Source organism: Oryzias latipes, chromosome 4 (genome assembly GCF_002234675.1).
Source record: "Oryzias latipes chromosome 4, ASM223467v1".
NCBI classification, from domain to species: Eukaryota; Metazoa; Chordata; class Actinopteri; order Beloniformes; family Adrianichthyidae; genus Oryzias; species Oryzias latipes.
The window spans coordinates 16,391,114-16,410,831 of NC_019862.2; the positions used below are offsets into that span (position 1 = coordinate 16,391,114).

The following is a 19,718-nucleotide window of genomic DNA, read 5'->3' on the forward strand; positions in this document are numbered from 1 at the left end:
CCCGATCCTGATTAAAGTTTGTTCTGTTTTCTTCTTTTTGATTTCCCCGGTTGCCGACCCTTCCTTCCTACTTTACTTAATTGTGTCTTGTGGTAAGTTTCTCAGTTTTCAGGGCATTTTCAATTATTTTATTACTATTTTTTGCACAATTTGAAATGACCAATTAAAAAAAAAACCTTGTTTAATAGATTTTCTTTTGCTGTTGGTTTGTTGTTTTCCAACATTTGTGCCATCTTTTGGGGTTTGCCTGATTCTGAGGCCGTTATGTTGTTCTGCATGGATGCGCCGGTTACATTTCTCAAGAGTTTATTTATAACAGATCGACTCAAATGGGAACCACGTTTTTTCTCAACATTGTTGCAAATGATGCCTCTGAAGGCCAGTTTGTCTGCTTTGATTTCTGAAGGTGAAATGTGATGATTGGGTCATGTGTTGGGAGTGAATGCTGTTTTTACATTATATTGTTGGTACTTCCTTCTAATGTCCCCACCCGGGGCATTTTAAGCTAAACGTGGTAAATCAAGCTTCCAAAACAAACATTTATTTCTGTGAAGGTTCTGCAGAAAGTGTCAGCAATGACCAGTTAACTATTGAGCTTTATTATGATATTCACAACCATCTAAATTGGTGAACTATTTGGACACCTTACAAAAGGCCGACATTCAAAGATTCATCCTATTGGTGGATTTAAGTTGTGGACTTATTGGAGAAAAAAATAAGTATTTATGGACCAGAAATTACATTTTTAAATGTCTAATAAATTACAGCTATAAATATTTGTCATGAAAAAGAATATTAGTATTTTTTTCTTCTTCAATGCTCTCTATTGGTTTTCTGAAGGGAGTCTAAAAATCCAGCAGGAATGATGGGGAAAAAAATTCATCTAGTTTCATAGCAACAAAAATCTGGACTTTCAAGATGGAGATGTTTCACTTTGGTGAAGTCAAGATGAACTTTTTATACAACTTTTTCTGCTAATGTGAATAAAAAAAAACATGAATGCTTTTGTCCTGGGTTGCCAAAATGTTCCTTATCAACAAATAAACGCAGGACCATGAGCAGAAAGCTAGTTTTATTTTAAGCCCTGGACGGATGGAGTTTCATTCAAAAGCCGGAAAGCTTCTGCTGGTTTAGACGTCTTTAAATAACGTTAAAAAAAACTTTCAACTTAAATTTTCCTCAGGATTTTACTGAATCTGCATTTCATTTTCTTGTACATTCTGTCATTACAAAACCAAATGTTCTTAATGTTTTTCCAACAGTTCCATTTTTTTTCTGTTTACAGGTTGGAAAGAGGATGTTTGGGACTTACTTCAGGGTGGGATTTTACGGCTCCAAATTTAGCGACCTGGATGAGCAGGAGTTTGTGTACAAAGAGCCCGCCATCACCAAACTGGCAGAAATCTCCCACAGGCTGGAGGTAAATCTGACCCTCTGATGTCTGTAGATGTTGAGTAAATAAAGCAAGTCGTCCTTTTAACATGTCAACATTATGCTGGTAGGGTTTCTATGGTGAGCGCTTTGGCGAGGATCAGGTAGAGGTCATTAAGGACTCCAACCCTGTTGACAAGTGCAAGCTGGACCCCAATAAGGTTACAGCTTCTTGAGGCCCGCATTCCTATGTGGCTGTTATGGAGAGGGGCAGGGGTACATCTGACGTGCTCTTATTTTGACAGGCTTTCATTCAGATCACGTATGTGGAGCCCTACTTTGACACCTACGAGATGAAGGACCGCATCACCTACTTTGACAAGAACTACAACCTGCGGCGCTTCGTCTACTGCACTCCTTTTACCCTGGACGGGCGCGCGCACGGCGACCTGCATGAACAGTTCAAACGCAAGACCATTCTCACCACCTCCCACGCCTTCCCCTACATCAAGACACGGATCAACATCATCCACAAAGAGGAGGTAGTACAACAGACCAAAGATAAGCACACCAGTCTTTCTAATCTGTGTTAGGCGCCATACTCCTATCTACCGATTGATGTTTTCCAGATTATATCCACACCCATTGAGGTGGCCATAGAGGACATGCAGAAGAAGACACAGGAACTGGCCTTTGCCACCCACCAGGACCCCGCCGATGCCAAAATGTTGCAGATGGTCCTACAAGGATCAGTGGGCACGACTGTCAACCAGGTACAGGATGGCAAATCGGAACAAAGAACAGCATCTCCAAAGACGATTAAAACCTTTAGCTCCGGTGTTGACATTCTTTTGACTACCGTAACTCTTCGGCCATTTACGCAATTAACATAACTTAAGCAGATTCTGAAGCAGAAAGAAGCAACTTTACACTGATATGCAACACTTTACAGTAGTGAAGACCTTATGCAATCAGCTTAAATGAGCGGATTGTGACGAGTAGAAAAGTCTCAGAATTTCGTCGGTATCACGCGAATTGTCAAATTGTCAAAGAGTTGTGGCAGTTCAAAGAGCATTTTGCTGTCGCTTTAGCTCTAGTGTTTACATTCTTTAAAATACAGCAAATCTTTAACTCTTGTGCTATTCCAAGGCACGTTCGGTTGGGAGTGGGCTCATCTGGAACCCACAAGACAGCGCTCTGAATTTTTTTCCCCCCCAATGATTTTTGATCTTCACTGGTGTCCATAGCAGACATGAAATCTGGTCCACCTTTGTCATGGGAGGGATAACATATCAATGAAAGGGTGGGGTCATCTGGACCCACAAGATAGCACATTAACCGGGACGCTATCAACATAATTCCAGCGGATTTTGATGTGGAGAAAAAGGAGGCCGCTTTTCTCTGCGTCAGAATCAACCGATTGATTTCAGAAACGGTCAAAGAGTAACGGTATGTTCAAAGAGTGTGGTTTATTTAGGCGTCGCCGGCACCATCTCAGGTGTTAAAGGGTTAAACATCAGTGTGTTTTTGTTTTTTTAAGGGTCCTTTAGAGGTCGCTCAGGTGTTCCTGTCTGAAATCCCCAGTGATCCAAAGCTGTACAGACATCACAACAAGTTGAGGCTCTGCTTTAAAGACTTCACAAAGAGGTAGAGCCAAGAAAATGTCTGATCAAACTTCAGTTTCACGTTTCACCTACAGGGATTATTTGTTTACCACTGAAACTTCAACTTAACTCGTCATTTTCCCACCAAAGGTGTGAAGATGCACTTCGCAAAAACAAGAGCCTGATTGGTCCTGACCAGAAAGAATACCAGAGGGAGCTGGAGAGGAACTACCACAGACTGAAGGAGGCGCTGCAGCCCCTCATCAACAGGAAGATCCCCCAGCTGTATAAACCTGTCCTGCAGGTGAACTCGCACAGGTAAGGGTTCGTTTCTGGTTTTAAGCAGGAAAGAGAAACTGTGTTTTTATTCGTTTCTTCAGATGTTCATATAAACAAGCTTTTATTTTTTTGCTTTTGCAATAATCACGCAGCAAACGGACAGCTTGAGAAGGTAGTTCCGAGACAACACTTTGTGGATTTTTTGTCAGAGTATTTGATGAAATGTGTTTTAGAAAACTAACAAGCTGAATTTCTTTCAGCACAAAATCAAAACTTTAGTTTTTAAATTTACCGGTAGTTCAGTCTTAAACTTTAAGAATTTCTGCAGCTTAAGCAAAGACATCAAATAAGACAAATTTTATTTAAAATAAAAAAAAGGAAAATATTTGTCACAATACTTTCAACAGAATATTAAATCTTTTTTTTATTTAAAAAAATGTTTTTTTTTACATTTCGCAGAGATTCCTTCAGCAGAATGAGTCTTCGCAAGCTTGACATTTGAGGATGAAGACAAAGCACTCACACACCTTCACCCACACAAAGGAATTTAAAAAAAATGCAATATTAATTTATTCAAGTGTAAATACAAACGTTTTCTTGAAAGTGACTGAATATTTGGGAGGGCTGACGGAGTTGCAGCTTGGTACTTTCATTCCAGCGTCTTCATTTGTTTACGAACTGTTACATAGTCAGCAACGTCGAACAAGTGGATTTGAGCGCGACGCCTTGACGTTTGAAGTTCTGCCGAGAAGCAGAAACACACTTTCAGATCAAACCAAGTGCCAAAAATTCCAGTTTTTTCCCGCCAAAAATTTTACAAGTGTTTGCAGAAAAAGGTACAATTTTAAAAAGTCAAGTTTTTTTTTTTTAAATTATGAACTATGTGTCAAAAGATGTATTTCATGTGTGCACTTTTATACTTTAGCAGTAGCAAATGCATTTTGCAAATGGAAAGTTTATGTATTTCAAAGTGGTGGGAGGAAAAACAAAACGGAAACAAAAAAACAACTGTACAAGTATTTATCATGACGCTTTATCATTTCTAGTTTAAGGAACAATGTTTTAAAATAAGGTACTTTAAACATTCTTGTATAATTTTATGTAGTTTTGTTTTAAATATTTTACTAAATAAATATTTTAATGTCCAGCCGGAGTGATGTTATTCTTTCAAAGGAAAATGTGTTTTTTGTATTGTGTTCATGCAGAAGCAAAAAAGATCAGGTAATGGAAAAGAAGAGAACAAAGTTGTATTTTTGGAATTGACAGTTTATAAAAACCTTTTTAAGCTGCTTTTACATCAGAAAAGTCTCACAGTGAAACAAAACGCAAACAAACTGTTACACTTTTACAATAACAGCCAGGTTTCCTGTCAGAACTGTGTTACAAATGTTTTAGTGGGAATTTCCTGCAATAGAAACAAAACATTTACACAAAGGGACTCTGGAATATTTTTGTAGAAAGATGATCATAACAACCAAGATAAAGCAGTTTTAGTCTTAAACGGACCTCTTTCAAAACATCTGCATTAAGTTATTGATTTGAAGACATGATTTATGTTGAGTTTAAAAAGCATCTGATATTCAGAAGAGAGCCGGCTTTAAAACTGTCATCTAAAGGTCATTTCAGGCTGTTGCATCAAATACTCCTTAAACATCTGTGGCTATGCGGATCTATAGCTGCACATTTATATCCCAGGCCTAAAACTGTTGTGGAAATAACAGTAATAAGGAATTTTTTTGTGTATAAACATGTATGATATATATATAATGATATAAAAGTTTATTTAAGAAGTGATTTTTACCAAAAACTCTATAAAAAAATCCCTGTTTTCCTGGAAAAAAAAGGTGACAAGGACAATTCTAAAACTATTACCTGTAAAAAAAAAAAAAAAAAAGATTTTGGCAAAGAGCCATTATTAATTGTTTATTTCTAACCCTTCTCAGCCCAAAGTGCTTTGTTTCCCCCCAAAATAGCAAAAGAATAAGTGAGGGGATAAATAACATTGATTCATTCCTGTGCAGACAGTAAGAACAAATCCTTATTCATCCCTGATATGTGGAAAAACCAGCATTTGCAGCCCTCTGGCTCAAAAAGTCCCCGTCTTTAAAGAAAGATCACAGGAAAACTTATTTTGGCACTAAAGAACTACAAAAATACACATTTCAAATCTGGGCAGCTTTCTATTTATCCAGGAGTTGGTCTTCGGGGATCTTTTTATAAAACAACAGGTAGGGAGTCGATGATGAGCAGGTCTCAGGAGAGCACGCTCGCAGGAAGTCGTCCTCCTCGAATAAACACACCTCAGAGTCGTCAAACAGGAGCCATTTGCCCTCGTATTTCAGAAGGTCGCTCAAAGGCCGTTGCTCTGCAGATGCCCTCCCGGCAGAGGAAGTCTGCGGCGTCTCTTCTGCGGCCTCTGGCTCTTTCATCAGTCCGGCGCCGGCGTTGTGCTTGGAGCCGTTGGTGCTCTTCCTCCGTTTGGAGCCCTCGGCTGCAGAGCTGCCGCCCGCCTTCTCTGAGCGTTTGCTGTCATTTCCCAGTTCACAGTTTGGCAAACTCCTCTGTCCTCCCAAGAGTCCCACACCCTCTGATGGCTTTTTGCCGGCTGACTTAGAGTTACCCAAACTAGCGCGCCTCTTCTGGCTAAAAGACACCTCCCCGTCATCGTAGTCCACCACTCCGTCTTTCTGAGCGTCCTCTTTCCTTTCCTTTTTCAAGTCTGTTTCTTTTTGATCGTCCAGGCAAAGCTTCTCGTCTTTCAGGCTGGACATCCGGATGAAGGAGGTGTAGTGGCCGCTGCTGATGGTCACGCCGCTGTGCATGACCACGGCAAAGAGCTGGTAGAGCTGGCCTTTAGCAGAGGAGGGTTTGGTGCACCACTCCTCCAGAGACAAAGTCAAAGGTGTGTGTAGGGGAGTGTTTACTTTGGAGAGGCCTGCGTATGGGTCCAACCTGGGAGGACAAGACAGACAGGAGGGGGATTTAATGACCTAACCAGATCACTTGGCTAATGCTTTCTTTACATAAACTCAGGCTAAACTTAGTGACATCGAAAAAACAAGAAAACCATTTTACAGCTGCGATAGTAGAGAAAAGCTGGTATAAAAACTAAACCATGAGATCAAGACTCACTCTAAGCTGTTGGCAGAGAAGCGCTTCAGATGAATCGTGATCACTTCAGGGGTTTTGTCAAACAGAAGACTTCTCTCAGCTTCTGTGTAGTGATGGCAGGTCTCACAGAAGTATTTGTCTTCTCCAACGATGCGCTCCACTGAGGCAAACTGAGCGATGGCCCACTTCAGAGTCCTCAGCTCGGGTTTAGGCTCTGGAGAGACTGAAGAAGAAAAACCATCGACTCCCCTTCTTCCTTACTTTTCTATTCACGGCTGATAAAGGGGAAGAACCTCCAGGAGACGCCTGAACTTGTCACAGCCCTGAAACCGGCTGTAGAAACTCACCCTCTGAGAAGTCGTCTGGGCTGCTGGCTTGGTCATCCAGCACTGGGACGCTGATGTCATGGAAGTCTTCCCTTCTCTCCGTGAAGCTCTCACATTCCAGACATCGAGTCCTCAGAACTAGCTGGCCCTGGAACAGCCGCTCCATCAGGCCCAGACTCCCTGAAGCAAACAAGAATACATGGCTCAGTTGTGAGCGCTGCTTTGGGTTAATCAGTTAAAACATGGTTTCCTCTCCAGACTTCAAATGGTTCCCCAAACAAACCTTTATGTTTCTCTGTGTTCTTGTGTTCAGTTGGTGGAGATTCGTTTTCCTTGTCCCTCTGTTGGTTCTCCTGCTCTGCCTTGTTGTTCTTTCCTGTTGTGGAGCTGATCTTTCCAACGCTGCAGAACTTCGAGAAAATTCCGGGCTGCTTCCCAGACGCTCTCAGCCAGCTCAGCTTCGTTCTCTTCTTCCGCTTCCCATCCATGGTTTTAGGTTGCTTTTGGTCTTTCTCCTCTTCGTTTCCCCCCTCTTTGACCTCCGCTCCGGTCTTATTTTGAGTGAACGTCGTGTCACTGGAGGACTTCCTCTTGGAGCGAGTGAAGGGTTTGCTTGTGTTGTTTTCCTCTCCAGTTTCTCCTTTCTTAGATTTGCCAGACTTGGGCTTCTTCTTCACGTTTCCCACCTCTGTGTCACTCTTCCTCTTGCCGGTGACTTGACCGTCTTCCTCAGTGTTTAGTGTGGATTGGGCCTCAGAGCAGCTGTCGTTCCCCATATTCACTTTTCCAACATCGGTTTCACTTTCTTCCTCACGTTCCTTTCTGATGGTGTCACAGGCCTCCTGGATGTATCCCAATATGCACTGCAGAACCTCCTGAGCATCATGTTGGAGGTGGCCTTCATACATGGGGTTCAGCTGCCTGCAAAACAGAACATGGATCCGTTGGGATCTCCTCTTTCTCCTTCAATCGGGAAAACATGGGTGCTGGCTCTCACTGCAATGCAATGACTGGGATACCATGTGGAAGCCTCACCTGAGCGTATGCAGAACTGTACAGGGCGGAGTGGCCAGCTCTCCTTCAGAGAAGCTCTCAGGGTTGAGCAGGAAGTTGGACTGCCGCTCCTCTACAGATGTTATCAGACTGTTGAGGCTTCCCAGGAGCTCAACGGCAGCCGGCAGAGGCTCAGAAGAACAATCTGACGACTTAGATTGTGTCTGAGGGGATGAAGGCATGAAAAAAATGATCACATTAAAGAAATTGCATTTTTTTTTTTACAAACAACTCCTAAAAACGTTTGTGTACTTTTACATTTTAACATAAAAGCTTAATTCACAAATGTCAGATTTCTGTGTTCTAATACACTTTACTGTTGACCAACCTTCTCACTTTCAACTGCCCCTTCCTTTGGATTCTCCTGACATTTGGACAGATCATAGAGCGTCTTTATACCTTCTCTGAAGCCCGGGCAATAATGGAGAACCTGCACAAACAGCTTAACATGAGCACGCACACTTTAACCTTTGACCCTTTCCTATCTTAAAGGATTGCATTCATTTTATAGAACACATCCAGTATTTTAAGACGCAATTGAGGCAGAGTTCAAAGGTTTTTCAAGTTTATAAACAGAAATGTTACAATATTATATTTTTGTTCATCTTTTATTTTTACTAATTAAAAAAAGGTTAGCCAATCATAATGAAACAACATATTCCATGTTCAAAATCATAAAAATATAAAACTGAGTCAGCAGAATGATGAAAAAGGCAGACTTTTTTATCCTATTTCTTAAAAATAACTAAGTAAATGTCTCTCATCTCGTCCACCAATCAGGAAGTCCCATATCTGTCTGAACAGGTGTTTAACTGCAGCAGAGCCAGTGTCCACTGTCACTCTCCTCACATCCAAACACTGCTTTTGCAGATAAACCAGCGAGGAAACATGGACATGCAGGGCGCCACGGCAACTATGTGAAGCAGCCGCTTATCTCGAGCTATACTCTGCTCCGACATAAACACAGCTTTTTCAGTTTGAAAGACATTTTGGGGTTTTAGGAAGGCCATTTTTCAGCCTGCTAGATGGGCACTAGTGTCGGGAAAACAAAAAATTCTTTATAGGACATTAAACAACAGAAGACATACAAGGGGTAAAAAAAAATTAAGAACTGGTGAACCAATTGGACTCGCACAAAACACAGTTCAGTTTGTGGGCTTGTTTATTTTACAGTGATGAAAGTCAGGTAAGGAAAAAATCCCTGAACTTTTCTTTGAGCGATATGGCGGGCACAGAGCGAAATTTTGGAAAAATACGTGGTCTTAGATGCATTCTGGTGCATTCTGGCAGCTAGTTATTCACTTCTTTATCAAGAAACTAAGACTAATTGGAGCATCATGATTTTTCATTCAAACCCCTAGTTTGACTCTCCATTAAGGACTTGCTGGTCCTAAAAAAGAATTTGGAAAAGTGCTCAAAGTAACACAATCCTACAATCTACGCTTTTCCTTAAAGCTGCAAAACATACAATTGCTAAAATATAGTAACATCAAAGCCCCAAATGGCAAAAAGAACACCAGTAACTATGATATTCTATGAAAATACCTCAGTTATTTATACATTATTTCTGCTTTAGAAATGACTGATGTACAACATCCACTTGCACTGTTTTCTCAAACTATAATTACATCAAAATATGGGATCTGCTTTAAACTATAATTCTATAACATAATACATCAATTCTTTAACACCAATACTAAGTAATCTGGGAAATATCAAAACAAACATACAAACTAAGCTAAACATTGTAAACATTATTTTTTAAGGGAGTGCGGGTCCAAACCATCAAATACTTATAATTAATGTCAACTATACTGAACTAAATCATGGTAATTAGGAAATACTAATAAATTAGAGAAATGTATTCAAAATAAAAACTGAAACTCAAAACTAAAATTGAAATTATTTCAAAATGTGGTTTTGAGATTATTTTACACAAAAAAGTATTTGACCTACACTACCGTAAAATCTTTTTTTTCCAGCCAAGACCACTTCAATTTGTTTTTTATCGTCTTCTCACAACTGAGGTCGTGACCACGCTCAATAATGACGATGCCTGCCATTATTTTAACACAAATTTGATCGCAAACTCTTCAGATGTGTTTGTGAAAATTTAGCGTGGGTCCGCCAGTTTTGGTCTCTAGGGAAGCGAGTCACGCTGACCACGTGGTGCAGACAGAGCCAATCAGACCCGTCGACGCATCCGAAAGCAACTAAAACGTCCCGTCATTGGTCAATTAGGCCGGGAAGACGAGAGATGGCCACGACCATAGAGGAAGCGATCTGCGGAGAAATATAGAAAATAAAGCTAAAATTAGCTGATTTCAGACCATTTTTTAATCCGGAAAGCGATTTGTCCGTAGAGATCAGGTCTTTATTTCCCGGAAAGTACGTTCGGTTTGCTCAAAAACCCGGATTTCCGGGAATTCCCGGAAGACTTTCATCACTGATTTTAGTAGCCATCACTCTCCATCTGAGCTTTGTCCTAATGTCGCAAACCACCTTCTGACACTAAAGTTCCCAGCAGCATAGCACGTGTTGTGACGGTCCAATGTGGATGCTAGCTTACCTGTAACACACTGTTCAAATAGCAAGTGTTGCCGAGGTTATTGAGCCCAACAAAGGGCAACAAGTTCTCCTTCTTCTCACGTGGCAATGGGTTGCTGGGTGAAGCCGGAAGTGGACCATACACCACTTGTTCACTGCTGAAGACAGAAAGATCATGTATCAAACTAGTGTAGTCTTTGAGACATGACCTGTACCTTCACGATAAAAAACACCTCTTCATGAGGAAGATGGGATTTTACACAACAAAAATACGATTGTTGAAAAGCTTTTCTCTGTGTCAGAATCAGCAGAAAAAAGGGAAAGGAAAGAAGAAGAACAAAAAATAGTATTACAAAAAAACAAAATAAAACATTTCAGAAAACGGAAGTTATTTTCAGGAATCAAAATGTTAATAAACATAACACAAAAAAGACACTGGAAATGTTGATATTATGGGACATCACTGATTGATTGGATGAGGATGTCTGTCCATTATTTTGACAGACCGTTATTTGGCATGAAGCGCCTCAAATCACAAACATTACCCACGCAAAGCTGCTGCTCTGTCAAAGGATATTTAAATTCAGGACATACCTAGAGTTTTTTTTCATGAAGATTCCATGCTTGTGCACTTAAACCATCAGTTTTACATAATTGTTTTTGTATTCTCACCACATTGACTTTGAATGAAATTCAGAAAAAAATAATCAGTCAAGAAAGACATCATGAACTCTGGAGACATAAGCAAATCTATTTAGTATTTTTGGCAGGGATCCTTGTAACTAATATGAAATTGTATGTATAAAAAACCTTCTTACATTTTTAAAAAGGCTTGTGTGTTTAAAACTGCATTATCATTATTATTTATTTCAGGCCTCTGAATTGGTAGAGTTTTTTTTTTCCATAAATACTGCACACAGCAAACTTGTCATACACAGACAAAATATAATTTTTAAGCAAAATGGTCTCCACGTGTAACCAGTGGCTAATGATCTGGAAGAATTATGATTGTTTAAAGTGACATCAAAGACTCACCTTCCCTCAGGTTCTTCTGATTCTGTCGTTTTGGGCTCTTCTGTCTGAGCTTCAGAGAAGTCCAGAGCCCGTTTGGTTTCTTTCTTCTGAAAAAACTTCAGGGAAAGTTTACTCCTCTTTACGGGGCTCCCCTGCGTGGCCACATTATCTCCCTGCAGGCCTGGCATCTTCACAGCCGGATTCCCAGTGATCGTTTTCTACTCAGCTGCAACAGCGACCCCCACTGGCCAAAAAATGGAAATTGTAAGGTTTCAATTTCGCGGGCGCCATCAGAGTTCAACAAGAACGAACGTAGCTACGCAAATCAGTTTATGGTGGAGTTATGTAACTACAAGCAGAATGGTTCGATTTTATCTTTACAGATAGTTTTAGTTCTGCAGCTCAAAGCAAGCCAACGGTTAAACTTTGTTAAACAAACAAACAAACGGTTAGCACCAACCTAATAATGAATCTGAATTCATTCATTCTTAATTCGAAACTGTTTTTTAAAATGGCATTTTAATGTTTAAAACAAACGAAACCAAACCACACTAAACTAACAGTTGTGATCGAACACTTAAACTCAACATGAGGTTGGCGCGGTAGAAGAACTGATGTGAGTAAACAGACCGAACGCCTTTTTCTTTTAGCCATTCCGTTTTTACGGCGTAAATACATTTTAAAATCTTACCTAAGCCAGCCATTCCAGCTTTATGTATAATATAGCACCCCAGTTGAACACATTTGTTCTCTTTTTCGCTTAACATGGGTGTTTGACTACTCTGACGGCGCAACACAAGTTGGCGCTTTTTCCTGCTTGAAGACTTGTAAGCCATTACGCCGCCAGTCGAATTCCTGCAACAATTTTAAACAAATAACAATCATCTTTATATGAAAGACTTGTTTTTTTTAATTGTATCATATATTTACATTCCAAAAAATGAATTTAAATATTTAACGTTCAAATCACCTAACAGACGAAGTTGTAAAACAACAGGCTAATTTTAGGACACCTAAGTAAGACATGTTCAGTATGGCCAATCGTTAACGCCATTTTTGTAGTCAATTATTTAGTGGCTTAACATTGGGTTCTTGTTGCAAACGCTTTTTGAAAGTTCACTTAAAATTGGAAAAAAAATTAAAAATTTATTAAAATTTAGTTTTTGAAATGTATGGATAGAAAGTTTTATTTGATATATAGCAAAGGCCAGAATAATTTCGTAGTGGGCTTTGACATAATGAGGAACAACAGTTCAAGCAAGGATCCAAAAACTTCGACGTTTTACCTCTTAACGGAACTGTTGTTTCGAAAATTAAACTGCTCTTTAAAAAAACTTAACTGTGCTTTTCCCGCGATTAATTTCGACCTGCATTCATTCCCATTTACAACCTAAAGGAGGCGACATTTATCCAAGAAAAGGCGAGATGAACTGTCCAGCATCATCATCACCATCTTCCACTGGACCATCTCCTCATCTGACAGTCAGCACACTATTCCTCCACTATTTTAATGGTAAGAAGCGATTCCATTTTTTTTTTTGTTTTGGGATTTGACGTACAAACCGACGTTAGTTTTATTTGTTCGCTGCCAATTCCGATCTGTTTTGCCGTTCCTTTCCGCTGGATATCAGTTGCACTACGTTTACGTTAACCTGGCTACGGAGTGTTGTGGCTGGCGTCCCCCCCCCTCCCCCCCTTTTTTTAATTACTAGGTTGGAGCTCTTGCATGCTGCACAAAAATGGTGAACGACAGGTGCGTCGCTGCATCCCTGCGTTTAGCCCTGATGCATGTGTCAGTGCGGCGGTATGTGCGCTGGACGACCCGCTGCTGCTGCAGCTGCTGCTGCTGCTGCGGCTGCAGAGTGGCTGCTTGGTCAGCTGCAAAGATGTATCGATGCACTGTGCATGTACATCCAGGAACCTCTTTGCTTCCTTTGCTTGGCATTCCAGTGATGTTGCGGCGAGGATGCTAACACAGTAATAGATGGGAATACTTTAAAGGTGCGACACTTCCTGTGGGACTGCAAGCAAAGATATTCATCGGTTTAAGCCTCAGAATGGGGGTTTCTTCTCGGTCTCTTGCACCAGATTGACAAGCAGTACATTTTTCACTTTAGTGGGGCATTCCACTTTTAGATCTGGTTCAGCCAAGCATTTGTTTTTGATTAAAAACCTACATTTGGATTAAGTTTGTAGGTAAGGCATCCCATCCACTTGTCTCATCATATCACAATTTTTCTCAGGTAAATGACTCATGTTTGATATAAAGTGTGAAATACTACCCCCAACTGTAAATGTTCTTCATTTGGAAGCAAATTTTTCTACTTGAATGCTTTTTTTTTTAAATTTCAAATAATGAATTTGGTAATTTTAGGATACAGAAACATTTGTGCACACTGAATCTGCTTTTGCTTCCATTTTACAGATGTTTGTCATATAATAAAGCCTTTAATCTAAGGGAGGTATAGGTGAATAGTGAGGGGGGGGAAACGAGCACTCAAAAACACATCCTCACATGCACACGCTCACACTAACACACATGCACCTTACAGCCATTCTGTCAGCCAGAAAATGGGAACACTGGTAATGAAGGCATGTTGAGTGACGGGCTCTGATGCTGAATGAAAAGCATGTCCTGAAGACTTTACCCTTTCACAGGAAAACCTTTTACTTTTATACCCCTTGGAAAAAAAATCTTTTCCACGTATATTTTTAATGATATTTGGTTTTGCTTCAGCGTTATTTTAAATATAAGGAATGGTGATTTGGATCTATGTTTATGCTTACGATCCAAGATTTGCAGAAAGGAAAAGAAGAGAAAAGTTCTGCAAATTTTAAATGAAAAAAAACAACCCTTTTATTCTGAAATGTTTTTTCCTGATAATTTACAATATGGAAGCTGCTGGAAAAATATTAGCAGGTTTTTTTTAAGATTGCCTTTTTCATTTAAAGCCCCTGCAGACGTCACAGCCCACCTTTGCTCAGCTAACAGACTAGCTTTCTGTGTGACTGTGTCACTAGAAGTAAGTTAATGAGTTCCCAACCTCCCATGTGCAGATCTCAGGTCAGATCAGATCTCGGGCAGCACACAGGATTGCTTTCTCTTCCTCTCGGTGTGGAGCGAACTCCCATTTGATGCATGCTGAGGAGGTGGGTGTTTCCAGCCTCGGCCACTCTGATGTTAGGAAAGAATAGCTTTTTGCATCCTACTCAGTCTGCTCTCCCATGTCCCTGCTCTCCCGTTTCATCCGCGCTGTCTGAGTAGTATTCTCTGGCAGTGCAGAGTTCATCACCACGAGGGTGGGTTTCTGCAAACCCACATTGGCAGACTGTGTAGCGCACTGCATGGATTTAACTTGTGAAAAAAACTTTGTGAGAAAGCAGGGACCTAAACAGCAGTGCTGCTGTTACTGAAGTTGCCTTACTGTCACTGTCTTTGCCAAAGGAGGCACCGCCGTTAAGGTAAGAGCAAAGATAGATGCGTCTGCCTTTTTTCTAAAATGGATTTTTCTCAACTATGTCAGTGCATTGTACTCTGGAGGTGTCTCCTGGCTGACATCTCCAACACCTTTTGTCCTAGTTGCTCCTTTTATCACCTCTTCACAAATCTGTTTGCGTTTTTTTTCATCAGTTTTTTCTTCTAATCTCATCTTTATCATTCTCTTATACAGATACAAACTCAATAGATCCAAATCACACAATTAATCTAATTTTAAAATCCTTTTTTCCTCTGGAGCCATCAGTAACTGTGTAATACAAGTGCATGTGTGTACCTAATATGTGCAAATACGCAAAAAAAAAAAAAACACTTTGCTGTCTCTTCTTGTCAGGTTCTTTCTACCAGCTGATGCTTGCTCTGAAGTATTTTATTAGCTCAGCTGGATTGGAGTGAAGAAATTCCTTTCTGTCTTGGTTAATGTTTTTCAGCTGGAGCTGGCATATGCACATGTGCGTGCAGTTACAACTTCAACATTCTTTTAAGTGCATGAGGAGAAATAGCAAATACTTCTGCCCGTTCTTGCTCTGCATGTCTCTTTTCCGGGGGTCTTCATGGACCCTCAGCTCCTACCACAGACCATCGTGCATGGTTGGCTGGCTAACCACAGCTCCATATTAAAACACCAACAAGTTCCTCTTACATGGTTCACAGGGGGCCACGCTCAGTGCTGCATCCGCAGCTCTAATCTCCATCAATCCTCAGCTTGGAGAGCGTGAGGTTGTTCACACAGAAAAGCACAGGGTCCTCTGAGATGGGGGTGACCTGCATTGGTGTGCAGCCCCTCGCTGCGCCCGTGTGTCACTGGGGCTTCACTCCGAGACGTGACTCACACCAGCCCATGTGCCGGCTGCTGCCAGAGGCAGTCATCCTAGCAATATTTTGATTTGTGATCTGCAAACAGAGAGCGTCAGACGGAAAACAGTGCATCTGTGAAATGTCAACCCTACCAGAGACGGGGGAAGAAAAAAAAAACAAGCAAAAACGTCTGTTCTGTTTGTTTTTTATGTTTTATTGATTCCCATTCATATTTTGAAAGCAGTTTTTGTTACATTGTGATCAATTCTGTCAGCTCTCAGAGTTTGTGTGAAGTTCAAACAGCAAATAGAACTAAAGTTCCCCTGTTTTCTGCGTTGTTTCAGACTCATCTCTGATGTTTGTTGCACTCGAGGCTGTGATCGTGGGTTTATGCGGGTTTGGCGTGGGAGTGTGTTTGGGCTGTCGTGATCCCTCTTAGTTGATGATTAATTCTACAAACATTGTGATCCAATTTTCTATTTCTGCTCATTTAATACCTCTTTCTGATTCAGCCATCTGTTGGCTGCATGTCCTGAAAAATAAATTGTGATATTTTTCTTTCTCTCTCTCTCGAAAAACAAAAATGGGATTCCTTTGAAACAAAGAGTTTGTCATTTGGGTTACTCCTGAAATGCAACATGCCATAATAGAGCCCTAAAATGTATTTACTGGATAGAAATCCAATAGAATGAACATCTTAATTAATGTATTTTGGGTTTACTTGAGCATGTTTTTATGTCAAATATTTTCAGTCTGGACTCAATAAATTCCGGCATCTCTAGCTTCAATTGTGTAAAGTTGCTCACAGTTCATTGTTTTTTTTTTTTTTACAGACTTAAACCAAACATTTTTTGACCCATTTTATTTTGAAATTTTAATGTAACCAATGGATGATATGAAACAAATATTAGAAAATGATTTTCACGTGAAAAGACCAAGTTGTGGAGGAGGACATAAAGCAAACTGTTTTTAGAGAAGATAATAATAGCTACATTTTACTCACTAAAACAATAATGTGTTGTTACAGAAGTCATTTCAGTTGATCAAGAGGAAAGCACCTCCTGTGCCTTGCTGCGCTGCAATTACACGCTTTCATTACAAAAGAGAAGGAGGACAAGATTTCTGCAGACGACGATTTTTTTTCAGTGAAGCTGCACCAAACCAATAGCTCTTTTTTACCCAATAAAAGGACTTTTACCTCAGAATAAAATTGAAAATTCCTAAAAGCTGCAAAATTGTTGGTTAACTTGTTCTGCATTTTAGGAAATTAAATTAATTTCAGCAAAAGACTGATATTTTTTCCAACAAATGTTAAAAAATGAAACTTTATGTGATAAAATAATTTGGATTTTAGAATTTTTAGGGTTCAGTGCCTAAATATCAAATACCTAGTTATTATATGATGTTTTTCTGTAAATATAAGTTAAAAATTAATACATTTCTGGCGATGAGTAATTCCAAATTTTATGTTATTTCGCCTTGCTTTTGCTCTAAAATGCCCGACCATCAGAGACCCGAGGCGTGAGCAGAACTGTTCTAAAGAACAGACTTAGCAGGCTAATCGGATGTAAAGTGTATTGAAGCACTGAAGCAGACACATGCACATAGTCTTTGCCCACCCAGAATCTGCAGCCACTCAGCTGAGCGTTTTAGGATGGCTGCCCTCATGCAACACTAAGAACAAAACTGTTGCACCGCGAACAGGCCAAGCATGCTCTTCTATTCTTGCCTCGGCTCTCCCCACCGCCACTTCTAGCTTTGGTTTTTGTAATTGCCACGACATTAATTATTCGACTCTGTTGTTCTAAATATAGCTGTCAGCGTCTTTTGTCAACATCCTAGCTCTCTGTATGTGTGTTTAGCATGAGCAGCTTTTACAGGGCTGAGATGGGAAGGAATGTGTGCGCTGTGAGTGTGTTTGTGTGTGCGGATCGGCGCCAGAAGATGCCAGTTTGCGCTCGGCGTGCGACTGGCGTTGTGCCCAGTGTTCACATGTGGTTCATGTTCTGCAGACTTCCATGGTCTTCGCCTGCTGAACCCGTAAATGTCTGAGTTGGCCTTCTCCGCGTGAAACCATGTAACCATGTACAAGTTGATAAATGATGGTTGTATAAATAATACCAGAAAGAGATGATGCAAAAGAAAAGAAACTTAAACTTTATTTACCAAATGGTGGATTGTTCATTTTTATTAGACAGTATTAACTAAAAAACCCTTTTGTTAATGGACTGGGAAAGTATGGGAAAAAGAAGCTTTAGTGGTTCTTAGCTCTGCTGTAAGGCTGCTTAAATGCCCCGTTTTTGTCAATCAAAAAGCCAAGACCCTTCACGAAAAACACACAATAGTGTATAGTTAAAGCACACACATATTGAAGGAATGCCTTGGGGAAACATTGTTAATCTTATGCTCTGCTGACACCCTCGTCATTAGTTGTTCTATGCGTTTGCAGCTTTTTTCTTCCACTGTTAGGATCCTGAAGCCGGCGGTGTTCCTTCCTATCAATGTCAGCAGAAGGAAAAGTTCACAGGGACTCCAGCTGTTTATGTTCTGCAAACTAGCACTTTCTCCGAGTTTGGATAGAGAATCAAAGAGATGATCATGACAATTTGAATCTGGAATTGCTGGATTATTTCACGTTTCAGACCGCTTGTGTTGTTCTTTTCCTTTGATGTGGTTGAGGTTGATCCAGACACAATGGACAGAAGCCAGGCTGCAGTGATGTCACAACCCAGGTGGGAAGAGTGTTTGTTTTCTGCTCTGAAAGCATTTTTTTGTGCCCTAAAAATGTCAGCTGTCTTGATCGGTGCACAGCACCATCTCAGCTGAGTTGTTTTCCCCTCCTTTCGTTTGGCAGCCTTTTGTTTACATCAGCATGCTTCAGATCAGCATCTAATTTAAGACATTGCTTCGTCATGGCTCCCAAATGCACTTTGACGTCTTGAAAAGCCGCAGCTCTAGCTGTTTTATATCTTATATTGACAAATTACTATGGATTAATACCCGCACATATTTATTTGTAAAAATCTGCAGTACATTGACTCAATGTTCCGTCCTTTGCAGTTGTGTTTTCACCGATTAAACCCGTTTAGTTTGATCACATATTTTCTTGAGAACGTCTTTCAGAGTCAGATTTGCCTTGTGACTGAGCTCCACAAAGGTTTGTGTGTGTGTTTTTTGAGGAGCTGGATTGTGCACATGTGGGCGGGTGACATTAACTGGACAGGGTCACTGTGGTGGGCTGCAGTTCACCGTTGTGAGGGAGGGAGGGAGGGGGGGGATGCAGAACAATACTGTAAGACTTTCCCTTATTCTTTGGTTTCAGATTGGGCGGACTGGATTGGCCCAGCTCTCATATTCCAGGAAACCCACTCTCCTGTGTTCACTTGACAGTACCCCCCGGTATTTACAAGGTTTTCTGCATGTTTCCTGACTCGACACATTTTTATGCAACCTCGCTACTGTTGTTATTGACAGCTGGGAATAGATTCAAGTCTAAAATGCAAACTAACAGGATGGCTTTGGGAAGAAATCCTATAATCTTATTTCCTACAGGGGAATTGTGGCAAAAAAAATGTGTTTACCTTTGAGAGTTTTAGCTTTTTGATTTTTAAACTCTAAAGCAACACAATTGTGTCTTTGTCTTGGCTGCTAAAGTTTAAAAAAATAACATTTTAACACCCATTTACGAATAGTCATTCTTTTATTTTCATCCGAAATGCATTGTCAAAACTTGTGTTACAATAAAATGGCACAACTGAGCTTTTCAAGACATACAAAAGCTGAAATTTACAAAATTGTCAGCAACGTTGGTGAAAGTTGTGTTTTTGCTTCATATTTCTGTAGAATTTAACCAAATTAAGTTGGGGGTATTTTTTACTCATACCTCTCCTTTCATCTGTGGTGAAATTTGTCTTTATTTAAAAAAGAAAAACATGTTTAATGCAGAATCTGTAATATTTATTAAATAAACTGTTGGATTTTGCTTTGAAAAATACTCATACTCTGCCAAAATAAAGTAACTTAGCCATGGGTTTCTCAAGTATAGGAAAACAGCAGAACAATGGCCTGGTCCATCCTTACATTGTTTCTTTAATGGGTTCCTGGCTTTGACAGACAGGA

At 40.2% G+C, this 19,718-nt stretch overlaps 3 protein-coding genes across 25 annotated transcripts in view; 2 read left to right on the forward strand and 1 right to left on the reverse strand.

The window, feature by feature from the left end:
* Positions 1-4,401, forward strand: part of dock7 (dedicator of cytokinesis 7) — a 44,182-nt gene extending 39,781 nt beyond the window's left edge. For 13 of the 20 annotated variants that reach the window (XM_020702463.2, XM_020702465.2, XM_020702468.2 and 10 more), the window contains 7 exons: positions 1,286-1,420; positions 1,503-1,592; positions 1,677-1,913; positions 2,001-2,144; positions 2,912-3,018; positions 3,126-3,293; positions 3,714-4,401. In XM_020702463.2, coding sequence (XP_020558122.1) covers positions 1,286-1,420; positions 1,503-1,592; positions 1,677-1,913; positions 2,001-2,144; positions 2,912-3,018; positions 3,126-3,293; positions 3,714-3,756 — 924 coding nt within the window. In that variant the 3' untranslated portion in view covers positions 3,757-4,401. Of the gene's footprint in view, positions 1-1,285; positions 1,421-1,502; positions 1,593-1,676; positions 1,914-2,000; positions 2,145-2,911; positions 3,019-3,125; positions 3,294-3,406; positions 3,427-3,713 lie in introns of all 20 variants that reach the window. The other 7 variants (XM_020702464.2, XM_020702469.2, XM_020702473.2 and 4 more) reach the window with 2 other exon arrangements.
* A 101-nt stretch (positions 4,402-4,502) lies between these two features.
* On the reverse strand, positions 4,503-12,128 carry usp1 (ubiquitin specific peptidase 1). The gene is made up of 9 exons (XM_011474145.3): positions 11,997-12,128; positions 11,327-11,549; positions 10,314-10,449; positions 8,073-8,174; positions 7,727-7,908; positions 6,975-7,612; positions 6,713-6,871; positions 6,387-6,588; positions 4,503-6,206 (listed from the first exon to the last, which is right to left on the reverse strand). The coding sequence occupies exons 2-9, from the start codon at positions 11,491-11,493 to the stop codon at positions 5,435-5,437; spliced, it is 2,358 nt and encodes a 785-aa protein (XP_011472447.1). The 5' UTR covers positions 11,494-11,549; positions 11,997-12,128; the 3' UTR covers positions 4,503-5,434.
* The window catches only part of kank4 (KN motif and ankyrin repeat domains 4), an 80,724-nt gene continuing 72,570 nt past the window's right edge, over positions 11,565-19,718 (forward strand). The window contains exons 1-3 of one of the 4 annotated variants that reach the window (XM_020702481.2): positions 11,565-11,921; positions 12,702-12,818; positions 18,922-18,998. The gene's annotated coding sequence lies outside the window, so the exon portion shown is untranslated. Of the gene's footprint in view, positions 11,922-12,701; positions 12,819-14,386; positions 14,768-18,921; positions 18,999-19,718 lie in introns of those variants that run through there. The other 3 variants (XM_011474151.3, XM_011474149.3, XM_011474146.3) reach the window with 3 other exon arrangements.